At 59.8% G+C, this 17,034-nt stretch overlaps 4 protein-coding genes across 4 annotated transcripts; all 4 read right to left on the reverse strand.

Moving 5' to 3' along the window:
- Positions 1-1,433: 1,433 nt before the first annotated feature.
- LDBPK_131590 (phospholipid-transporting ATPase 1-like protein) lies at positions 1,434-4,727 on the reverse strand (the record flags this gene model as incomplete). The annotated part of the gene is made up of 1 exon (XM_003859320.1): positions 1,434-4,727. The coding sequence occupies one exon, from the start codon at positions 4,725-4,727 to the stop codon at positions 1,434-1,436; it is 3,294 nt and encodes a 1,097-aa protein (XP_003859368.1).
- A 1,911-nt stretch (positions 4,728-6,638) lies between these two features.
- On the reverse strand, positions 6,639-8,102 carry LDBPK_131600 (hypothetical protein, unknown function; the record flags this gene model as incomplete). The annotated part of the gene is made up of 1 exon (XM_003859321.1): positions 6,639-8,102. One exon carries the CDS (start codon positions 8,100-8,102, stop codon positions 6,639-6,641), a length of 1,464 nt encoding a protein of 487 aa, XP_003859369.1.
- Positions 8,103-9,950: 1,848 nt separating this feature from the next.
- On the reverse strand, positions 9,951-13,505 carry LDBPK_131610 (hypothetical protein, conserved; the record flags this gene model as incomplete). The annotated part of the gene is made up of 1 exon (XM_003859322.1): positions 9,951-13,505. One exon carries the CDS (start codon positions 13,503-13,505, stop codon positions 9,951-9,953), a length of 3,555 nt encoding a protein of 1,184 aa, XP_003859370.1.
- A 1,270-nt stretch (positions 13,506-14,775) lies between these two features.
- Positions 14,776-15,873, reverse strand: LDBPK_131620 (ras-like small GTPases, putative; the record flags this gene model as incomplete). Its single annotated transcript, XM_003859323.1, has 1 exon — positions 14,776-15,873. The coding sequence occupies one exon, from the start codon at positions 15,871-15,873 to the stop codon at positions 14,776-14,778; it is 1,098 nt and encodes a 365-aa protein (XP_003859371.1).
- Between the last annotated feature and the right edge of the window lie 1,161 nt (positions 15,874-17,034).

Genomic DNA, 17,034 nt, shown 5'->3' on the forward strand with positions numbered 1-17,034 from the left:
CGGTAACGGCAATGGGCACACGAGCACAGGTTGCCTTTTCTGCCAACGCGTGTGCATTCGTTCTCGGCCATACAGCACCGGCCACACGCCACACTGCACCCCCGCCCCACACATCCGCGCCGTGCGCAGAGGCAGCAGCAGACACACGCCGGCACAGCAGTGCGCCGACTCAGTCAGCTGAGCACGGCCGCCGCCTCACACTCTACGCAGACCCTCTCTGCCGGTCGCCACCTGCTGCGCCCCTCGGGGGTGTCCCAGGGCCCCCACCCACTCACCCCACGCACACACACCAGTAGGCAGTGAGCGTCGGGCGGGATGCGTTCGAGTCACGCGGAGGCTTCGCCCATCACATGGATGACACAAGCGTGTGCGCTGTCGCAGGTCGCTCTGGCCTCTCTGCGTCGTGGGCACGGGAACCCCCGTCACCACCCGAAGTGGTTCGGCAGGGGCAGGGGGATAGAGGGGGGGGGAGAGACGGCTGCTTTGGCTTCCCACCCACATCCAGAGAGTGGGCACTAGATCTTGAGACCAGGGTGAAGTATCGCCGGTCATCAGGGAACGGCTAAGCCAACCAAAGCAAACTGAAAGTAAAACATATAGCACACGCACACACCTCTCTCTCTATGAATATAATATATATGTGTATGTATATATTACATATATACATATATAGAGAGGTGTGTGTGTGTGTGTGCGTGTGTGTGTCGGTGTGTGTACACGTTTCTTGTGGAGAGGGTGTTCTCCTATGGTTTTGTGCACTTCGACGATTCGGTCTTTTTTTTTGGTGTTGTTAATCGGCTTTGTCGCGGGGGGCCGCTGCACGTGCGGGCGCCGATCTCGGCACGTGTGCCTCGTGACCCTGCGCAACCCCTAAAAGAATGAAGAGGAAACCAGCGAAGCGAAAAAAAAAACCAAAGTAGTTGAGCAGGAGGAGACTTACGCAGGCGCGCGAAAAAAAAAGACGTTCCACAGCCAACCGCTGCCGGCACACACGTACACATGCCCACCCACAGAGGTAGACACACACATACACACACGCGCAAAGGCAAGCAGACATGCATGTGAAAGTGAGAACATCAACGCGAAAAAAAAACACGAACCCATGTTCGATGCGGATTAGGTAGGAGATAAGAGGGAGTAGCCCCTAAAAGTCAAAGCCAGGCAGGCGCACGCGCACCTGACAGAGACACAGAGAGGGAGGTACAAGCGACGCAGAGGTAGGATGCGGCAGGAGTGCAGCCACATACCAAGCCGCTCGCATGTGCACGCACTTCTCTCCCCGATGCTCTGCCCACGCTCCGCCCTCCCCAAGTGACACCACCAAGCACAGACATTCACTCGGGCCAACCTACGGTCCAGCGCCACGCGTTGCCCTCATTGTCGCCCCCCCACCCAGTGCTTGGATCCTCTTCCTAGTCACTGGCATACAATCTTCACAGCTTTCCACCGTTTTGAACAGCGTACTGTCGCTCCGCGACGTCGCGCAGGGTAGGGAAGAGGTTCTTCTGGAACGTCATGACGCCGAGTACGACCACCACCTCGGTGCCAACGTAGAGGAGCAGGAAAAACCAGTACTTGGCGGTCGACATGAGATCGAAGGCTTGGTAGTAGAAATTCGTGTCACTGAAGACTGAGGGAATGGCGGAGTAGACGAGAAACAACAACAGAAAGAGAAAAATCGACATCGCCATGCCAAACACCTGCAGCCACTGCCAGTAGCGGATCTGCAGGATGAAGCGAGTTTGAATGACGAGGATCAAGCCGCTGAACACGAGCGTGCCGGTCTCGCCGCCGGTGTAGCGCTGATGGGAACCGTCTTGACGGATCAATGTCGGGTAAGCAGCATAGAAGAGGATCACCGCTGTTGTTAGTGATTCGACGAACCACCGCAGAAGCGTCGCCAGGTTAAAGTACTCGCCATGCGACAACGGTGTGTACAGCTTCGGCCGCTCCAGCAGGGCATCTTCGGGGAGGTCCTTATCGAATATACCCATGAAGAAGGGTGGGATACTTGTTAGAAGGACGTTGTAGAAGGTCAGCATCCATCCATCAAAGAGTGTTAGCCCCGAGAAGCCGACGTAGAAGGCGAAGATGAACTGCACCACCGACACAGTAATGTTCTTGTGGAAGCTAACCAGAATGCAGCTGGCGTTGCGGAAGAGCGAGTAGCGGCCATGCACCGCGCATAGGCGGCGCAGGTGCTTGAACCGCGGAATCGCGTAGTCGGCGGCGAGGGCGGCGTGTGCACCTTCCAGCCCAATAATGCCCACGCCCACACGCCCCTCCCGGATCATGGACACGTCGTTGGCGCCGTCACCGATGGCCAGCGCTGTCTTACCGGTTGACTTCTGGAACATGCGAACGACGGTTGCCTTCTGGATCGGCGTGAGACGACAGCAGACGGCGGAGTTGACCTGATGGGAGAGGCGCAGGAACTGGTCAAAGTAGTGCTCCATTGCGATGTTCAGCGCTGGGCCGTCGATGACCAAGGTGCAGCGCCGCTCCTTGTGGGTCCCCTTGAGCGCGATGTGCTGCTCCACCACTTCGAGGTCGCGCCCTACGCGCTCAATCGCCTTGGGATCCGATGAATTCAGATGACCAATGTCGATGTGGTCGATGAAGTCGTTGCGCGGGTCGCACAGGGTCGACGTTGCAGCGATCGTCACGGCGGTCTCGCGCTTGTCGCCAGTGAGCATCCAAATGATTACACCGGCGCTCAAGAAGAAGGACAGTGTCTCAGGGACCTCGTCTTGCAGCTTGTCCTCGATAGCGGTGGCACCGACGAGCCGCATATCTTGCTCCATCTCTAAGCAGACTTTATCAATATTGGAGCTGCGGTTGTGCAGGGACTTGCCGGCTTCGACGAACTTCTCGAACCATGGGTCGAACTGGCGCCGTGTGATATCCTTGGCGCACACAAGCAGCGTGCGGAGCCCCGACGAGGACATTTCCGTCAGAGGGATCTCGACATTTTCGATGTGCCCCTGCACATCCGGGGCGCGGCTCAGCTGCGGCCTGATGAAACTGTCGGCCCCCTTATTGTACAGCGTAATTTTTTTGGTGTCGCTGTCCTCGACGATGATGCTCATCATCTTGCGGTCCGGCGTGAACTCCAGTGTGGCGAGGATGTTGTATACCTTGCGCGTCCCATCGTGCAGGAGTAGCGTGATGGACTTTGTCGTACGGCTGATGAGGCGATAGCCGACAGCAGCAGCGGTCTCGACCAGCGCCACCTCGTCTGGGGAGCTGCCTTCGTAGACAACACCCAAGTCATCCGTGTCGTCCTTGAAGGGCTGAACCGTGTTGCACAGGGCCAGCGCGAGAAAGTACTCTTGCAGCGGGCCTAGCCCCTTCGACTCGGCCTCCTTGCGCAGCTGCGCGATGCACTCGTCCAGATTGTCGGCGTCGATCGGATTACCGAGAGCGTCGCCTAGCTTGAACTTCATGACGTTCTCTGTCAACGTCCCAGTTTTGTCGCTGAAGATGAAGCGCACCATTGCTAGCTGCTCGTTGAGGTTCGACGTGTTCGGCTGGCAGTGCCGCCAGCGGTTGCTCATGTACTCCATCATGAGGCAGTCCACCCGCATCCACTGCGCCTGGACCACTTTGCACACTTCAATCGTGATGAACAGCGAGATGGGCACGCAGTAGCTCAGCAAAATGAAGTAACTCAAGTAGCGGTATCCCCACAGAGTTACGTTCTTGCGAAAGCTGATAAAGAAGCGGAGGTAGGGCGTTTCCCGGTACTTGCTGTTCCACCACACTGCCATGGAGGCTAAGATGAAGAGCATGATGTTCTGGAATATGAGGATGGCTATGATAAAGTAGTTCAGCTTGCGGTCGAGGTTCGACGACTTTGGCGGTTTTGGCTTCAAGTTTCGGAACAGCTTCGTGTCGACCCCTGCGTAGGCAACCATGCCCCACACCCAGTCCGTGTTGCGTAACACGCAGCCGCGATACAGGAACTGGTTCAGCGAGAGAGCGTGCTCCTCGCCATTGATTTCCAACAGCCCTGCCCACGACAGCAACCCTGGGTCTGGCTTGCTCGTGTGCAGTACGGCTGTGCTATTCATGATTGCCTCGACTTCGCAGAGCGCCCAGGTGGCTTCCAGAGCCTTGCGCGACTTCAGGTTCGTCTCGCCGTCCAGGTTACATGTGTCTATAAATGCCTGTCCTTCCTCGACGGACGAGGCGAGCATGACGACATCGGCGCGCACCTCCTCGCCGTTCTTGATACGCATGACGTCACCAGGGTGGATGTCCTTGCTGTGCACCGAGACGAGCTTGCCGTTTCGCAGTACCTGCACTAAAATCGAGTTGGCGCGGTTGTCGGCCTGATGTCGCTTGATGTCCTCCACCCCCTCCTTGATGAGTGCCACGATGAGCACAAAGGACAGCGGCGCAATCGAGGTCGCCGGACTTAGCGGGGACACACCTGGGATGAGGCTGAATATGACGTTCATGAGGAAATACAAATTACTCACCTTTTTGAACTCCAACAGGAGGCTGAGTGGGAGGAAGGAGATGAGTGTGTACTTGGAGGTACGAATGAAGTTCGACGGATAATTAAACTGCGCGTTCAACTCGGGGTCGTTAAGGTACACGATCACCTCATCATCCTCGTCCACGTCCGCCTCTGCGCTAAAGCAGCAGAAGGACTTGGAGAGCTTGTCTGGGAAGATTCTGGTGGAAAGGCACTTGCGCCAACACGGCGGTTGGTTGGGCATGATTGCCGCAGCTCCTAGAGGGTATATAAAAGGAACAAGAAGAGCGAAGACGTACCACAGGCATACACACACACACGCGCATAGACAGGCCGGTGCTTTCCATTGAACAAAGAAAGGGAGGGAAGGGAGACGGAGCGGGAGGCCAGCTCAAGGCTTCCCGCGTCAGACGCACACAGAAACACCGCGCGCGAGACAGAGAGAGACTGTGTGTGTGTGTGTGTGTATGTGTGTGTGTCCGTGTGATCGTCAGGGAAAGAGGGCGGAGGGAGGGCTGCAGCGAGGGTAGAAGGAAAAGAGGAAAACGGCTGAGAAATGCGGCACGTATAGGATGACGGAAGGAGACGGCGACCCAAAAGGGTGAGCGGTGCAACACGAGAAGGCAACAGGTCGTGGTGTGGCGCTCCAGTCAGGCGAGTGGTGGAGCGAGGAAAGGAACGCAAGCAAAAGCTCAAAGTGTCGTACGCACAGAAAGGCCTGCGTGGTGGTGTGTGTGGCGTGTGTGTAGGGGGGGGGTACTAATGCACGGGTGTGACTTCACGGGGGCAGAGGACGACCGACACACACACGAAGAAGACACGCAAATAAATAAACAATTGAAAAAGACCAGTATTACCAATATAAGGAGTTGAGGAGTCGGGGAGGGGTAGTGGAGGGAGGGGGGAAGGGGCAGAGCGGTAGAAGGGGATGGGCGGAACAGAGACTGCTTGCCTGAATACAGAGAGAGAGAGAGACGCGTCCTCGCCAAGTCAGCAGCAGCGACAGCAACAGTGTACCACAACGAATGGAAGAGAAGATGAAAACATAAAAAAGAATTGGGCGGACAGGCAAGGCAACTGAGGAAAAGGCGTGGCGAATAGTGCAATGATAACAGCAACAACAGCAGTCAAAACAGATGAAGAGGAAGGTGAGAGGAGGAGACAGCCGAGGCTAAATAAAGCAAAACGCGACGCAGCGTGGGTGAGGGAGAGAAGGGTGATGGTAGTGATGGTGCAGGCTTGATGTGGGAGGTTTCTGCACGTGTATGGGGGCTCCTGTGTGTATGTGTGCAGTTTGAGGGGTCAGGCGTGCCAGAGCGCGCGGGGCACGTGCGGGAGCGGAGCGTGAAGATGGGTAACGGAAGACGAGGCGAGAGCCCACCGGGTGGAACTAAAACACACACACACACTTAGAGAGAGAGTCGAAAAGTGAATCACGCGAACAGAAAGAAACGAAACGAAAAAAAAAAAGAGTTCAGATAACAGGGGTGGCAATCACTAAGCACTCCCTTGTGATGGTGGCGGTGGTGGCGTGTATTTTCCGAAGGGAGAGCGCGTCGTGCGTTTGCGTGGAGAGTTGAGAGAACAAAGGCAAAAAAAGGGAAAGAGGAGGGAGGAACGGAATCAGAGCGAGGTGTGATGTGCGAGAGTCAACATTGAAGAGAGGGACGCATGGAAGAAGACCAGCGGGGGATGGTGACGGGGGGGGTGCGGACCGCCCGATTTTGTCTGCAGTGCCCGTCACTTGTTGTCTTCTCTCTTCATCCTCTTCAGCTGACTGGCGAGTTGCCGTGCTCGCCAGCAGTCGCCTTACACCAAGGCCGCCGGCATCGCGCGGCCATCGTCAGCTTGGCGTGTATTTCCTTTTCGTTTCGTCTTTTTTCGCTTCTCCATCGCTACCCGCGATAAGAGCCATGACAGCAATCTTGATCGTCCGTGATTGGCTGAGCAGCCCGCTACTATGCGACCCGTTTCTGCGCACACTCAGGCGCCTACACGAGACTGCGCCATCGTGAAAGCGTTAGCGTCCATACAGCGCAGCTGGGCCCTGTATAGTTCCAAAGTGGCTGAGGGAGCACAAAACGAGAGCGAAGCAAACAAACCACACACAACACGGGTGCATGTATCCCACAAGGTCCGGCAACTCTGCTCAGCATCACAGCGACGTCCGCCGTGAACGAGCACCGTTGTGCGGCACCACTTCGCTTGCCGGGATGCCGAGGAGCACCTGCAGCTCTGGGTTAGCCGCGTACCACGAGGCGCTCATCCCAGTCTCGGCGCACGGCGTGGCGTGATAGCCTTGCGTCACCGCCATGCGGCAGTTCTCTCTGTCGTCGTCGATCAGCACCAAGTCGGTGCTCAGCCACTTGGGCAGCAGAAGCGTCGACGGGTTCCACAGCCCGCCCACAATGTCATCATGGTGAACGGAGGGGGTCTGCGGAGGTAACGGAGAGAGGCCGGTGCGCAGGGAATCGCCGGCATCATCGGCGGCTTCAGCGCAGGTGTTGTAGGTCGGCCGCGGCTGCTGCTGTGGATGAATTCGACTCTTTCGCAGGCGCTGCTCCTCATCACGCGCGTTTCTACGCTGCTGCAGCTCTTGCAGGTGGTACAGCTTCCCCGGCCCCGCCACCGACCTCGGCAAGCACACAACATCGTCGATGCTGTTGAGATAGGCGCGGGTCGGTGGAAGAACGCGCGAGAGCAAGCACACAACCGCCTCAGCGACGGAGAGAGACGTAGCCCACTGATCTGCCGTCCCTTCTGTCAGCGAGCAGATCGCCAGCTCATGCCCGTGTTGGTTGACAGCTTCACAGAACGCGCCTAGGAAATCTGCATCCACGAAAAGCGCGCGCACCTCCGCCGTAGTCGCCACCTGCGCGGCTCGAAGCGAGATGGAGCTGAGGGGCGAGCGCAGCAACGTGCCATCCAAGTCCAACACCACGAGCACAGGAGGCACCACCGTCGCATAACACGGTCCACTGCGTGGCCGCACCTCGCGGTGGAGCAGTAGTCCAGCCATAATGCAGCTTTCCTCGGTCAGCGCAGCCTCGATCTGCGAAAGCGACTGACCGCCAAGCGCCGCTGCCGGTAGCGAGAGGGCGGGCATCGTGAAAGTGGGCGATACAGCGGTCGAGTCCACGTACATGTCCACGGCATCGAAGAGCGCATCGAGGGCGTCGGCAGCGCTGTCCCACCAGTTCGGTGGCGAGGCTGCCGTTCTTGATTGCCACGACGGTGGCATCTCAGCCATCCCTGCGCTTGCGTTGCTTCGCGGGGGCGGCGCAAGCGCACTGTCTGCTAGCGTCAGCGTGCCCCCATCGCCGCAGAGGCCATCCTCTCCAACCGTAGAGCAAAGAAGCGGACAAAGCCGCGCAAGTTGGCTGATTAAGTGCTCGGCAGGGCTGCGCTGGTGTTGCTGTCGCGAACGCTGCTCTGTTCCGGCGAGCGTCTCAGCAGCCATACTGCGGCGTTCCTGCCATCGTGTGTGGTGGACGTTCCTGTAGCCTCCAATGTCGGCGGCAGCGGCCTTGCCAAGAATCAGCTCTGCCACGAAGCGGTAGCACTCGCGCGCCAGCTCGGGCAATGTCGCCTCCCTGGACGTCGCACACGTTTCTCTCATGGTCTCCGCGGAGGCGGCATCTCAAAAATGAGATCTGCACGTGAGATACTTCCCACGCACACGGGCACGAGTGTCGCGTCACCGGGATTGAAGAGAACCAGCACCAGAGCGCGCCCTGGCGTGAAGGTTGTCCCCGGGGTACGCCTCGCGGGCAACGCACACCGTGACAACGGAAGATGAATGCCACAGTCTAGTGCAGCCGAAGGAGTAGATGGGTTACGTGTGCAGATGCTTATTTATTTGAGTGTACGTGCGTCTCGCTACCAAGAGCAGCCGCGTCTCCTGTAGAGCAGTGCGGGCGCTCTCGGCTGCGGCTGCTTCCCTGTCTCCGACCGATGAGGCACACGCACACACACATAAGCCGCATAGCATAGTTCGAGGTGAAAGGATATGGAGGAGGCATCGCACCGGCGAGCAGAGAAGAGGGGAAGGGAGGGATATCATGACGAAAACAAAATGCAGGCGCCCAGAGGGGCATCGTCCCCCAGGGCAGACAAGACCTACAACAAACACTCACGTGTGCAGGCAAACGCATCCACATCATGTGTGCACACCACTACGCGTATACCATCGCCAAGGTCCGACAATGTGGTAACGAGGCAGGCGAGAAAAAGAAGAGTGGCATAGGCCGCTTAGCGCGCAGCCACGCTTTCGCGGCCTTCTCGTATCGTGAGCTGCTTCACTGGGTCGCCCTTCGCCGTTGTAGCGCAGTCCCCGATGGCAAAGCACTGCTGATGGAAGACGCCAAACGATGCTGACCGATGCGCGAGAAAAAAAATGGTTAGTCCGTTTCAACGCGTGTGCATTCGTTCTCGGCCATACAGCACCGGCCACACGCCACACTGCACCCCCGCCCCACACATCCGCGCCGTGCGCAGAGGCAGCAGCAGACACACGCCGGCACAGCAGTGCGCCGACTCAGTCAGCTGAGCACGGCCGCCGCCTCACACTCTACGCAGACCCTCTCTGCCGGTCGCCACCTGCTGCGCCCCTCGGGGGTGTCCCAGGGCCCCCACCCACCCACCCCGCGCACACACACCAGTAGGCAGTGAGCGTCGGGCGGGATGCGTTCGAGTCACGCGGAGGCTTCGCCCATCACATGGATGACACAAGCGTGTGCGCTGTCGCAGGTCTCTCTGGCCTCTCTGCGTCGTGGGCACGGGAACCCCCGTCACCACCCGAAGTGGTTCGGCAGGGGCAGGGGGATAGAGGGGGGGGAGGGTGGGAGAGACGGCTGCTTTGGCTTCCCACCCACACACACACACACACAAAGAGTGGGTGGTGTGCGTGTGCAGCGAGGCCCGTGATACAACCGCGCAGAGGGTGCGTGCCCTCCCCTGGCCATCGGGAAAAGAAAGTCAAGAGATAAAGGAATAGAAGCAAGCAAGTCGACCTTTGGGAGATGGCAGATGAGGCGTGAGAGTGCGGTGCGGGGTCGAGGCGATGGGAGGATGGTGCGCGCAACACAGAAAGAAAAGGTGCTGATGAAAACAACGATACACTCACGCATTACGAGATCGACGACCTGAGACAGACAGACTCAGGCATACAATAAGGAGCGAGAGCGGGAAGCACACGCATGCGCACACACACACACACACGTGCGCGAGATCTCGCAAGACTTGACCAGCAAAAGAAGGGAAGACGATCAAGAAACTAAAAGCGCGGGCACGCACGCACCAGGACAGGGCGAGGCACCTTCGCACCACAGTAGCCAAGGGCATGCACGCCGTAAGGGAAGGCAAACGCCAGCAGTGTCGCGCAGTGAGAGGCTGGGTGGAGGGAGTTGAGAAGGTAGCCCCATATCAAGCGTGTGTGTGTGTGTGTGTGTGCGTCGCTGTTGCCTACTTAGTGCGACCCGCCGCGCAGTTGGGTGAGGATAATGCGGTTCTGCTCCTCCAGCCTCGCGTTCTGCGCCTGTATGCGGGCAAGCTCAGCCGCCACCGCCGCGTAAGCGTCAGGCGTGGGCTTCTGTTCACCAACGGCAGAGGATGCCCTGCTAGCGTTCGCATGCGCACTCTCGCCTGATCGCCGGACCTGGCGCAGCTGCAGCTGTGCCGCGACTGTCGTGAGGAGGTCGGGGAGTTCGTCGAGCTCCGCTTCCTCAGTCGCTGAAAAGGACGCGTTGCTCGCGGAGTCCGGCAGGTCGCTATGCTCCAGCAACTCCTTTAGGTGCAGCAGAGATTCCCGAAGGTGGCGAGCGTGCACAGTGAACTGCTCCGTCGTCATCGTGGAGCTGCTGCTGCCATTCGGGCCACGGTGCGGCTTCGCAGCCACCGCCAGCCGCTCTTCGTGCTTCAAGTATAAAGGGAGGAAGGAAGGCTTTGCACCACGGCTGCTGGTGGAGCTCCGGATGACGGCATCCTCCGCATCCGACAGCAGCCGTGAAGAACCGCGCTGTGCGTTCCGTCGCTGCGGCGGGCTATCGGGGCATGCGGCAGGCTCGCCAGCACCCGTTCTCTTTGGAGATGCCGACGCGCTTCCGTTCCTCGAACCTTCGTTCGCATCTTCTACGCAAAGCTCCCCACTGACGCCTGCGTCAGCCGCAGCCGCCACGCCGGCGCGGAGCACCTGAGAGTCCACCGTCAGCTCCGACACATCAACCGCCGAGGCAGCCAAGTTCGCGGTGGCCGGCGGGTCCGCCGGTGTCTCGGTTTTTTGGCGGTCACGAGGCGTGCGCGACAGCGCCGGCACACTGTCGTCTTGTGAGGAGGGCACACTCGCCTCTGCGGCTACGATGATGGAGGGGTGGGGGTGCCGAGAGGGGCCCGCCGAGCGAGGGGTGCGTGCGTGCTCGCCTGCCTGGCTGTCGCGCTTCTGACGTGCGTAGAAGCCTGTCAGCTCGTCAAAGCGGTCACTGAGTTCGCGGCTGGACGGGGCGCTTGCGGAGGCGGTGCGGCGCTGCCTGCGGGCCTCCGACACTGCCTTAGACACGCCTCTTGCCTTCACGGCGGGAGCGAGGGGGGTGCGGGCGGGGCGCCGCTGTGCTGCGTTAGAGGCCTGTGCTGCTGATGGCGCAGGGGGTGGAGCTGTCGACGACGAGGGAGCTGCGCTGCTCTTCTTCGCTACTTCTTTAGGGGGTGGAAGCAGCTTCTCCGCATCGTTGTGAAGGGCTGCAGCCCGATGCAGTGGTCCAAGCTTGTAGAGGTCGAAACAGCCAGAGCCGAGCGTCCACACAAGCAGCTCCGAGTTTTCCTTGTCCTCGGCGCTGCATATGGCACGCACCAAAGTCGAAATAGCCCGCGTGGCGATCAGTAGGGGATTGTCGCCGTTCAGCTGCCACGCCGAGAGGCGCGACCCGCGGCAGACCACCACGATATCTGGCCGGTGCATCACCACGGTGGCCACTACGCACACGTTGGCACCACTTTCCTTTTCAACCGCCTGTGTAGCCGGTGGCTCTGCGAGCGACTTCACAACCCATCGCGATGCACCCTTGGCCTGCACATACGCGGAAGTGACCGCACCAGCCACGATCAGGCCACCCTGGCACGGCACCACGTGCTGAATGGCATCTGCATGCGTGTAAGTAGGCGGGGCAGATGCGTGATCGCCCGCTTCCACGCTGTTGCCGAGCGCGGTAATGGATGCGCGCTGCACCGCCACGACTCGGTCCGCATCAGTCGCTGTGGACTCAGGCCCCGAGGTGTCCACATCGCCGCCGCTATACACAACTAAAGCATGCGTGCCAGCAGGCACCGAGGCAGAGCCGCTGATCTTGATCCTCTCCAGCTGGAGAGCACGGCTGCCAACGCCGCTGCCACCCTTCGGCGTCTGCGCCCAGCAGCACCGGTAGCGACGAAGCTGCAGCCCCGAGGGCCAGCTCGCCGCTGCTGCCGCTGACGACGTAGTCAGCGCATACACGACATCGCCGGTGGGAGAGCTGGCAAGGCTGACGATGTTTTCGTCCGCGTTCGTCGCTGCACTGCCCAGCTCGGCTGGTGTTCCCGGTGCACGACCGTAAGCGACGAGAGCGTGGCGCGCCGTGTCGAACAGCACCACCACACCAGCGGCAGGGTGCAGCGTCGCGCAAGTGGACTGGTTGCCGAAAGCGGTGACAAGTGTGCAGCCGGGGGGAGAGACAAACATGAGCGCCTGCGGGGTCCACCAGCACCACAATGCTGAGTTCATGGGCCAGATCTCCGCCGGCGCTGCAGGCACCAAGATGGGCGGCGTGAAGACAGATGCGCGGCGCAAGCTCATCCGCTGCGTGCCCGTCTTCGGCTCCATCGAGTAGAGGGAAAACGCGCCGCCTTCGTGGAAGAGGACCAGCACGCCATTCCCTGCACTGGCACCATTTGTGAAGACATGCGCACCGCTCGCAGCAACAACCGAGTCCTCGTGCCCTTCCTTCGTCGCACCGGCATCATCGCTGCTGGTAGAAGTGGCGGCGCCGAGCACGTCTTGCCACTTCACCTTGCCCTGAAACTCCCACGTCTCGGCCTGGAAGAGGCGCGTGATGGAGCCGGTCAGCATGAGGCTCTCCTTGCCAACGCAACACAGCGCCGTGGCGGATGACACCTTGCAGTCCATCCACCGCACCACTGATCCGGTGGAGCCGTTGAAGGCAACGAGAAAGCCGCTGCTTGCCAGCGCCAGGTAGGTCTCCTCGCCCTCCACCGGGCTCGCCATACAGCACGTATACTCAACGTCGCACAGCTCCTCCACGGTGCTGCAGTGGCGGCTCAGCACCATTAGGCGGTTGCGTTCTCTGTGCTTGGGCGCCTGGCCATCAGCCGGTGCCTCTGCACCGCCAGTCGCAGCAGGGGCCGTGTATTGCACGCTGAACAAGCCAATTTTGCCGGCGCTGCAGGCAGCAAAGGAAAGGTCGAAGGCGAGACTGCACATGCTCTGAAGAGGCCCCATGGCGCCACGCCACAGCAACGCCTTAGTGTCGATACTCCAGAGCGAAAGCCGGTGCGGCGTTTGGTCGAGCGGTCGGCTGTGCAGCAGCGACGAGAACGCCAGGTAGTTCGCCTCCTCTGTGAAAAGGAACGTGGCGCCGTAAGTGCAGTCGCCGGTCACGGTGCGCGGCAACTTCGTTGCCTCCGTCAGCGCGGGATTCGTGAGAGAGGTGAGGTAGAGGCCGTGGTGGGCCGTGCCGACGCACAGGAGGTCTTTCTCAGGGTGGCCGACGACAAAGCTGATGCGCTCGTCCGGCGAGGCGAGGACGCGCAGGCGCATGGCATATCGCCAGCGCGCCTCCGCAGAAAGACTACTCGGATGCTCCGCAAGCACGTCGACAAGGGCGATGCTGTTGTCGGTGGCGGCGTACACGACATAGCGGCCACGGAACGCTGTGCAACACCGCGACGATGAAGTGACGGCGTGGCCAACGCGCCACGTCGGCAGCACAACCGGTGACGGCGATGGAGACGCGGGCGGCGAAGACGACTGCTCCATCGCAACGTATAGGTGTGTGTGTGCGTGCGTGCGTGTTCGTTTCTTCGAGCGAGAAGGTCGAGAGTGGAGGGAGAGACGGAGGAGAGATATGGACGGAAAAAAGGGGGTGGGGGCGATGGAGGAGGCGTTGCCCCTTCGTGGCTACGCCTCCTTCAGCTTTGTTTTTTTTCGCCGTTTTTGTTGCTGCGCCGTTCGAAGGGAGGCGCGTTACACACGCACACCCGAGGAAAAGCGTGCCGGTGGGAAGACGGAAAAGGGAAAAGGGAAACAAAAGGGTGAGGGGCGCGAAGTAGCGAGGAAGCCGAGATGCGGCGGCGGCAGAGCGGAGGGAGAAAAAGAAGAGGGAGCCCCTCACGCAACCGGGACGCCGATCGCGTGGCCCCATGAAAGGGCCGAGTCGGCGGGACCTCAAAGGAGATGACGACTTGCAGGGGGTCGAGGGAGGGCGAAGAGGCGCAAGGTCGTCAGACACACCCAAACCGACACACATGCATGCATATATATGCTCGTCCCGGTACAGCTGCGCCGTGCAGCTAAAGCCTCTTGGCAATGACTGAAGGCAGCAGTGAATTGCATGCGTGGCACTAGCAAGAGAGCCGTACAAACCGACCACGCCAGCCACGGGTGTACCGAGTGTGCACGTGCTCCCCTGCGCCGAGAGTACGCCACCTGCACGCCCTCTTCCGACCGTTCGACTTCCCGTGTCGATTTTGTTTTTCGTTCTTTCGCGCAGACTTCGTCCGCCGTTTTGCACGCTCTCCCCTGCGCGGCGCAACGCCGAGCGGAGGCAGGCTGAGAGAAGGCGGGCAGTGAGGGGGGGGGAGGCGCACAGCGACAGGCCCCCTTCACCACCACACGCACACAAATAAAGAGCGAAACGATTTACAAAAAGAGGAAAAGTGGAGGTGATAGGGGGCGGGGGAGCGCTCCGCCCTCATCTCACACACGCACACGCACATACGTACAGCACACAACAACGACCGACGAGAACAACAGCGGGCAGGCACGCACACTTAAACAGGAGAAGATGGGAGAGGGGGTGGGGGCAGGCGAGAGCGACTCTCCCTTGGCCCTGTCAGGACGACTCCGGGAGGAAACCACGAGGGAGTGGAAAAGAGTAGCAGTGGTACGGAAGATGGAGAAGAGGAAAGGCGGTAAAGACGTAGGAGGTGCAGAGACAGAAGAGAGAAGAGGGGAGAGGGCATCATGCCCACGTACACATACGCACCAGCCTCCCTCCTCTCTCTCTAGTGCGCTTCGGTGCCCCCTCTTACAGAACTTCGCGCATTGCACACGCGGTGGGCTCGTCAGAGTCCAGGAACTGCTCAAAACGTCGTCGTGCGGCGTTCACGTTGAGGCGATGCAGCTCCACGTTCACTTTCGGGTCTACCGACACGACCAGCACGTGCGTGCACTCCGTAAACGGGCACAAGAGCGCCGTGAACGTCTCTGTAGCGATGCTCAGTCCGCCAAGACTGGTCGTGTTGTTCATGCAGCTCAGCTTGAAGTGCTTCACCGTCTCGCTCACCTCTGTCGTGCGCAGCTCCCCGTCGCCCTGCAGAAACAGCGCCTTGGAGCCATCGTCGGTGGCCTTGCGGTTGATGTGTGTCAGGCATAGAAAGGTGCTCCGCTCGTACAACGCCACCTCGGCGGCGTCGCACGCCATCGCGATGCCGCGCATCGTCTCCACCAGCACGTCGCGGTGCGGCACTAGCGAGCGCACCACCGAGCTGTAGGCCAGGTAAAGCGAATCCGACCAAATGCTGGTGCCGAAGAACTCGATGTCCATGCCGTCGCCAGAGTCGATGCAGTTCAGAATCTCTTGCTTGCGTGCCTGGAAAATCTCTTCGCGGACGTCCTTGTGGATGAGGTCGATCTTGTGCAGGAGCACGAACACCTTTGCCTTGGGGCTGTATTGGCGAATAAAACGCATTGCCTCGCGGAAGTACTCCAGCATCTCCGGCAGCTTCCAATCCGTCGTGGCGCTGCTGCCCTCGCCACCAACGCCACCAGGGCCGCCGATCCCGCCGTGGCTGTCACGGCACATGCTGTTGATATCAAACACAAAGAGCATGACGCCGACGTAGCGGAAGATGTACTCCTTCTGGCGATTCAAGTACTCCGTGACGTAGCGGTGCTGGCCGCCGCAGTCCCACAGGTTCAAAAAGAGGTTGCGCAATATGTGCACCTGGCTCTGATCGAGCGAGATGGTGATGCCGAGTCGCAGCGCGTCGCGAGGGAGGTAGTTATCGAAAATGATGCTGCGCATGCACGTCTTTCCGGCTCCGCCAGGCCCCATAAGGAGCAGCTTCTGCATCTGCTTCTGATCCATATCTGCGTGCGCACATGCGTAGCGCGGAAGAATCATGCGTGGTGCTGCTCAGCAACCAAAAGGGGCATCCGCGCGTGGCGACGTCTCCTCGGGTTTCCGATGAGGGAGGACAGGCGATCCACAACTCGAGAGGCGAAGGAAAAGGGAAGGGAGGGAGGGAGGGTGGATGGAGGAGGAGGTCAAAACAAAAAAAAATCAAATAATACATATAACGGCACCAGAAGCCGTGGAGAGCGGCGTGTGCACGAGGTGCTGTGCCGCGCCTGCGCAGTTACCTTTGGGGTTGCGTACGGCAGTGCACGTCTTAAACGATGGATGGGCGTCGGAGAATGGGCAGGTGAGAGGAAAACGATAAAAGAGAACGGGCGGATGGGTATACGGCGCTTAGGGGCAGGCGGAGGGGGGAGGGGTGGAGAGGCCGTTAGCGAGGGGCGCGCAGAGGAGGTTCGCACGCGGTCTGCGATTCCCTCCTTTTTTTCCATATCATCTAGTCTCATCGCTGCCGCTGAGCACGACAGCGCGCAACCCTCGCGCAGCAAATGCGCATACCGCAGCAAAAGGAGAGGTGACAGGGAAGACGAGGCATGTGATTTGGTGCGAGAGAGGCAGACACCGGGAACACCATTGGACGCCATGCTGTCCAACGAGCTCACCATTACTCTTCATCCACGGCACTCCCCCTCCTCCACAACCGCCGCAACCCGCTTGCTCGGGGGAAGTACAGAGAACTCGGATTTATGGCCGCTCCGCCTCCTCGTTCCTGCTTCTGCTTTCCGTGTTGCTTTCCTTTCTTCTCTCCCTACTGCCTTCGCCCCCTTCCCTCAACACAATCCGCATTCATTTTTGCTTCCTGTGCCTGCTTGTGTGCGTGTGTGCACCATGCAGACAACAACTCTCTCGGAGACACGAAAAGAGAGCGCCACACGAGGTAGGCAATGATCGAAGCGGGTGGACGACGGAAGGCGAACGACATCACCGCAGCGCGCGAAACGGCACGGAAAAAAAAGCAACCAGCCAACCCTTAAGGAAACTGATTCAGCTGCCAAAACACCAGCTCCGCTACCACCCCCCCCCCACACACACACCCGTGGCACGCACGCACGCGCATGGCACCACGCGGCGAGCAAGGGGAGATGAAAGAGCAGAGGACGATAGGGGTTAGGCAACAGCACAGCACACACACAGACAGGTGCGCAA

Source organism: Leishmania donovani, chromosome 13, assembly GCF_000227135.1.
Source record: "Leishmania donovani BPK282A1 complete genome, chromosome 13".
NCBI lineage: Eukaryota > Euglenozoa > Kinetoplastea > Trypanosomatida > Trypanosomatidae > Leishmania > Leishmania donovani.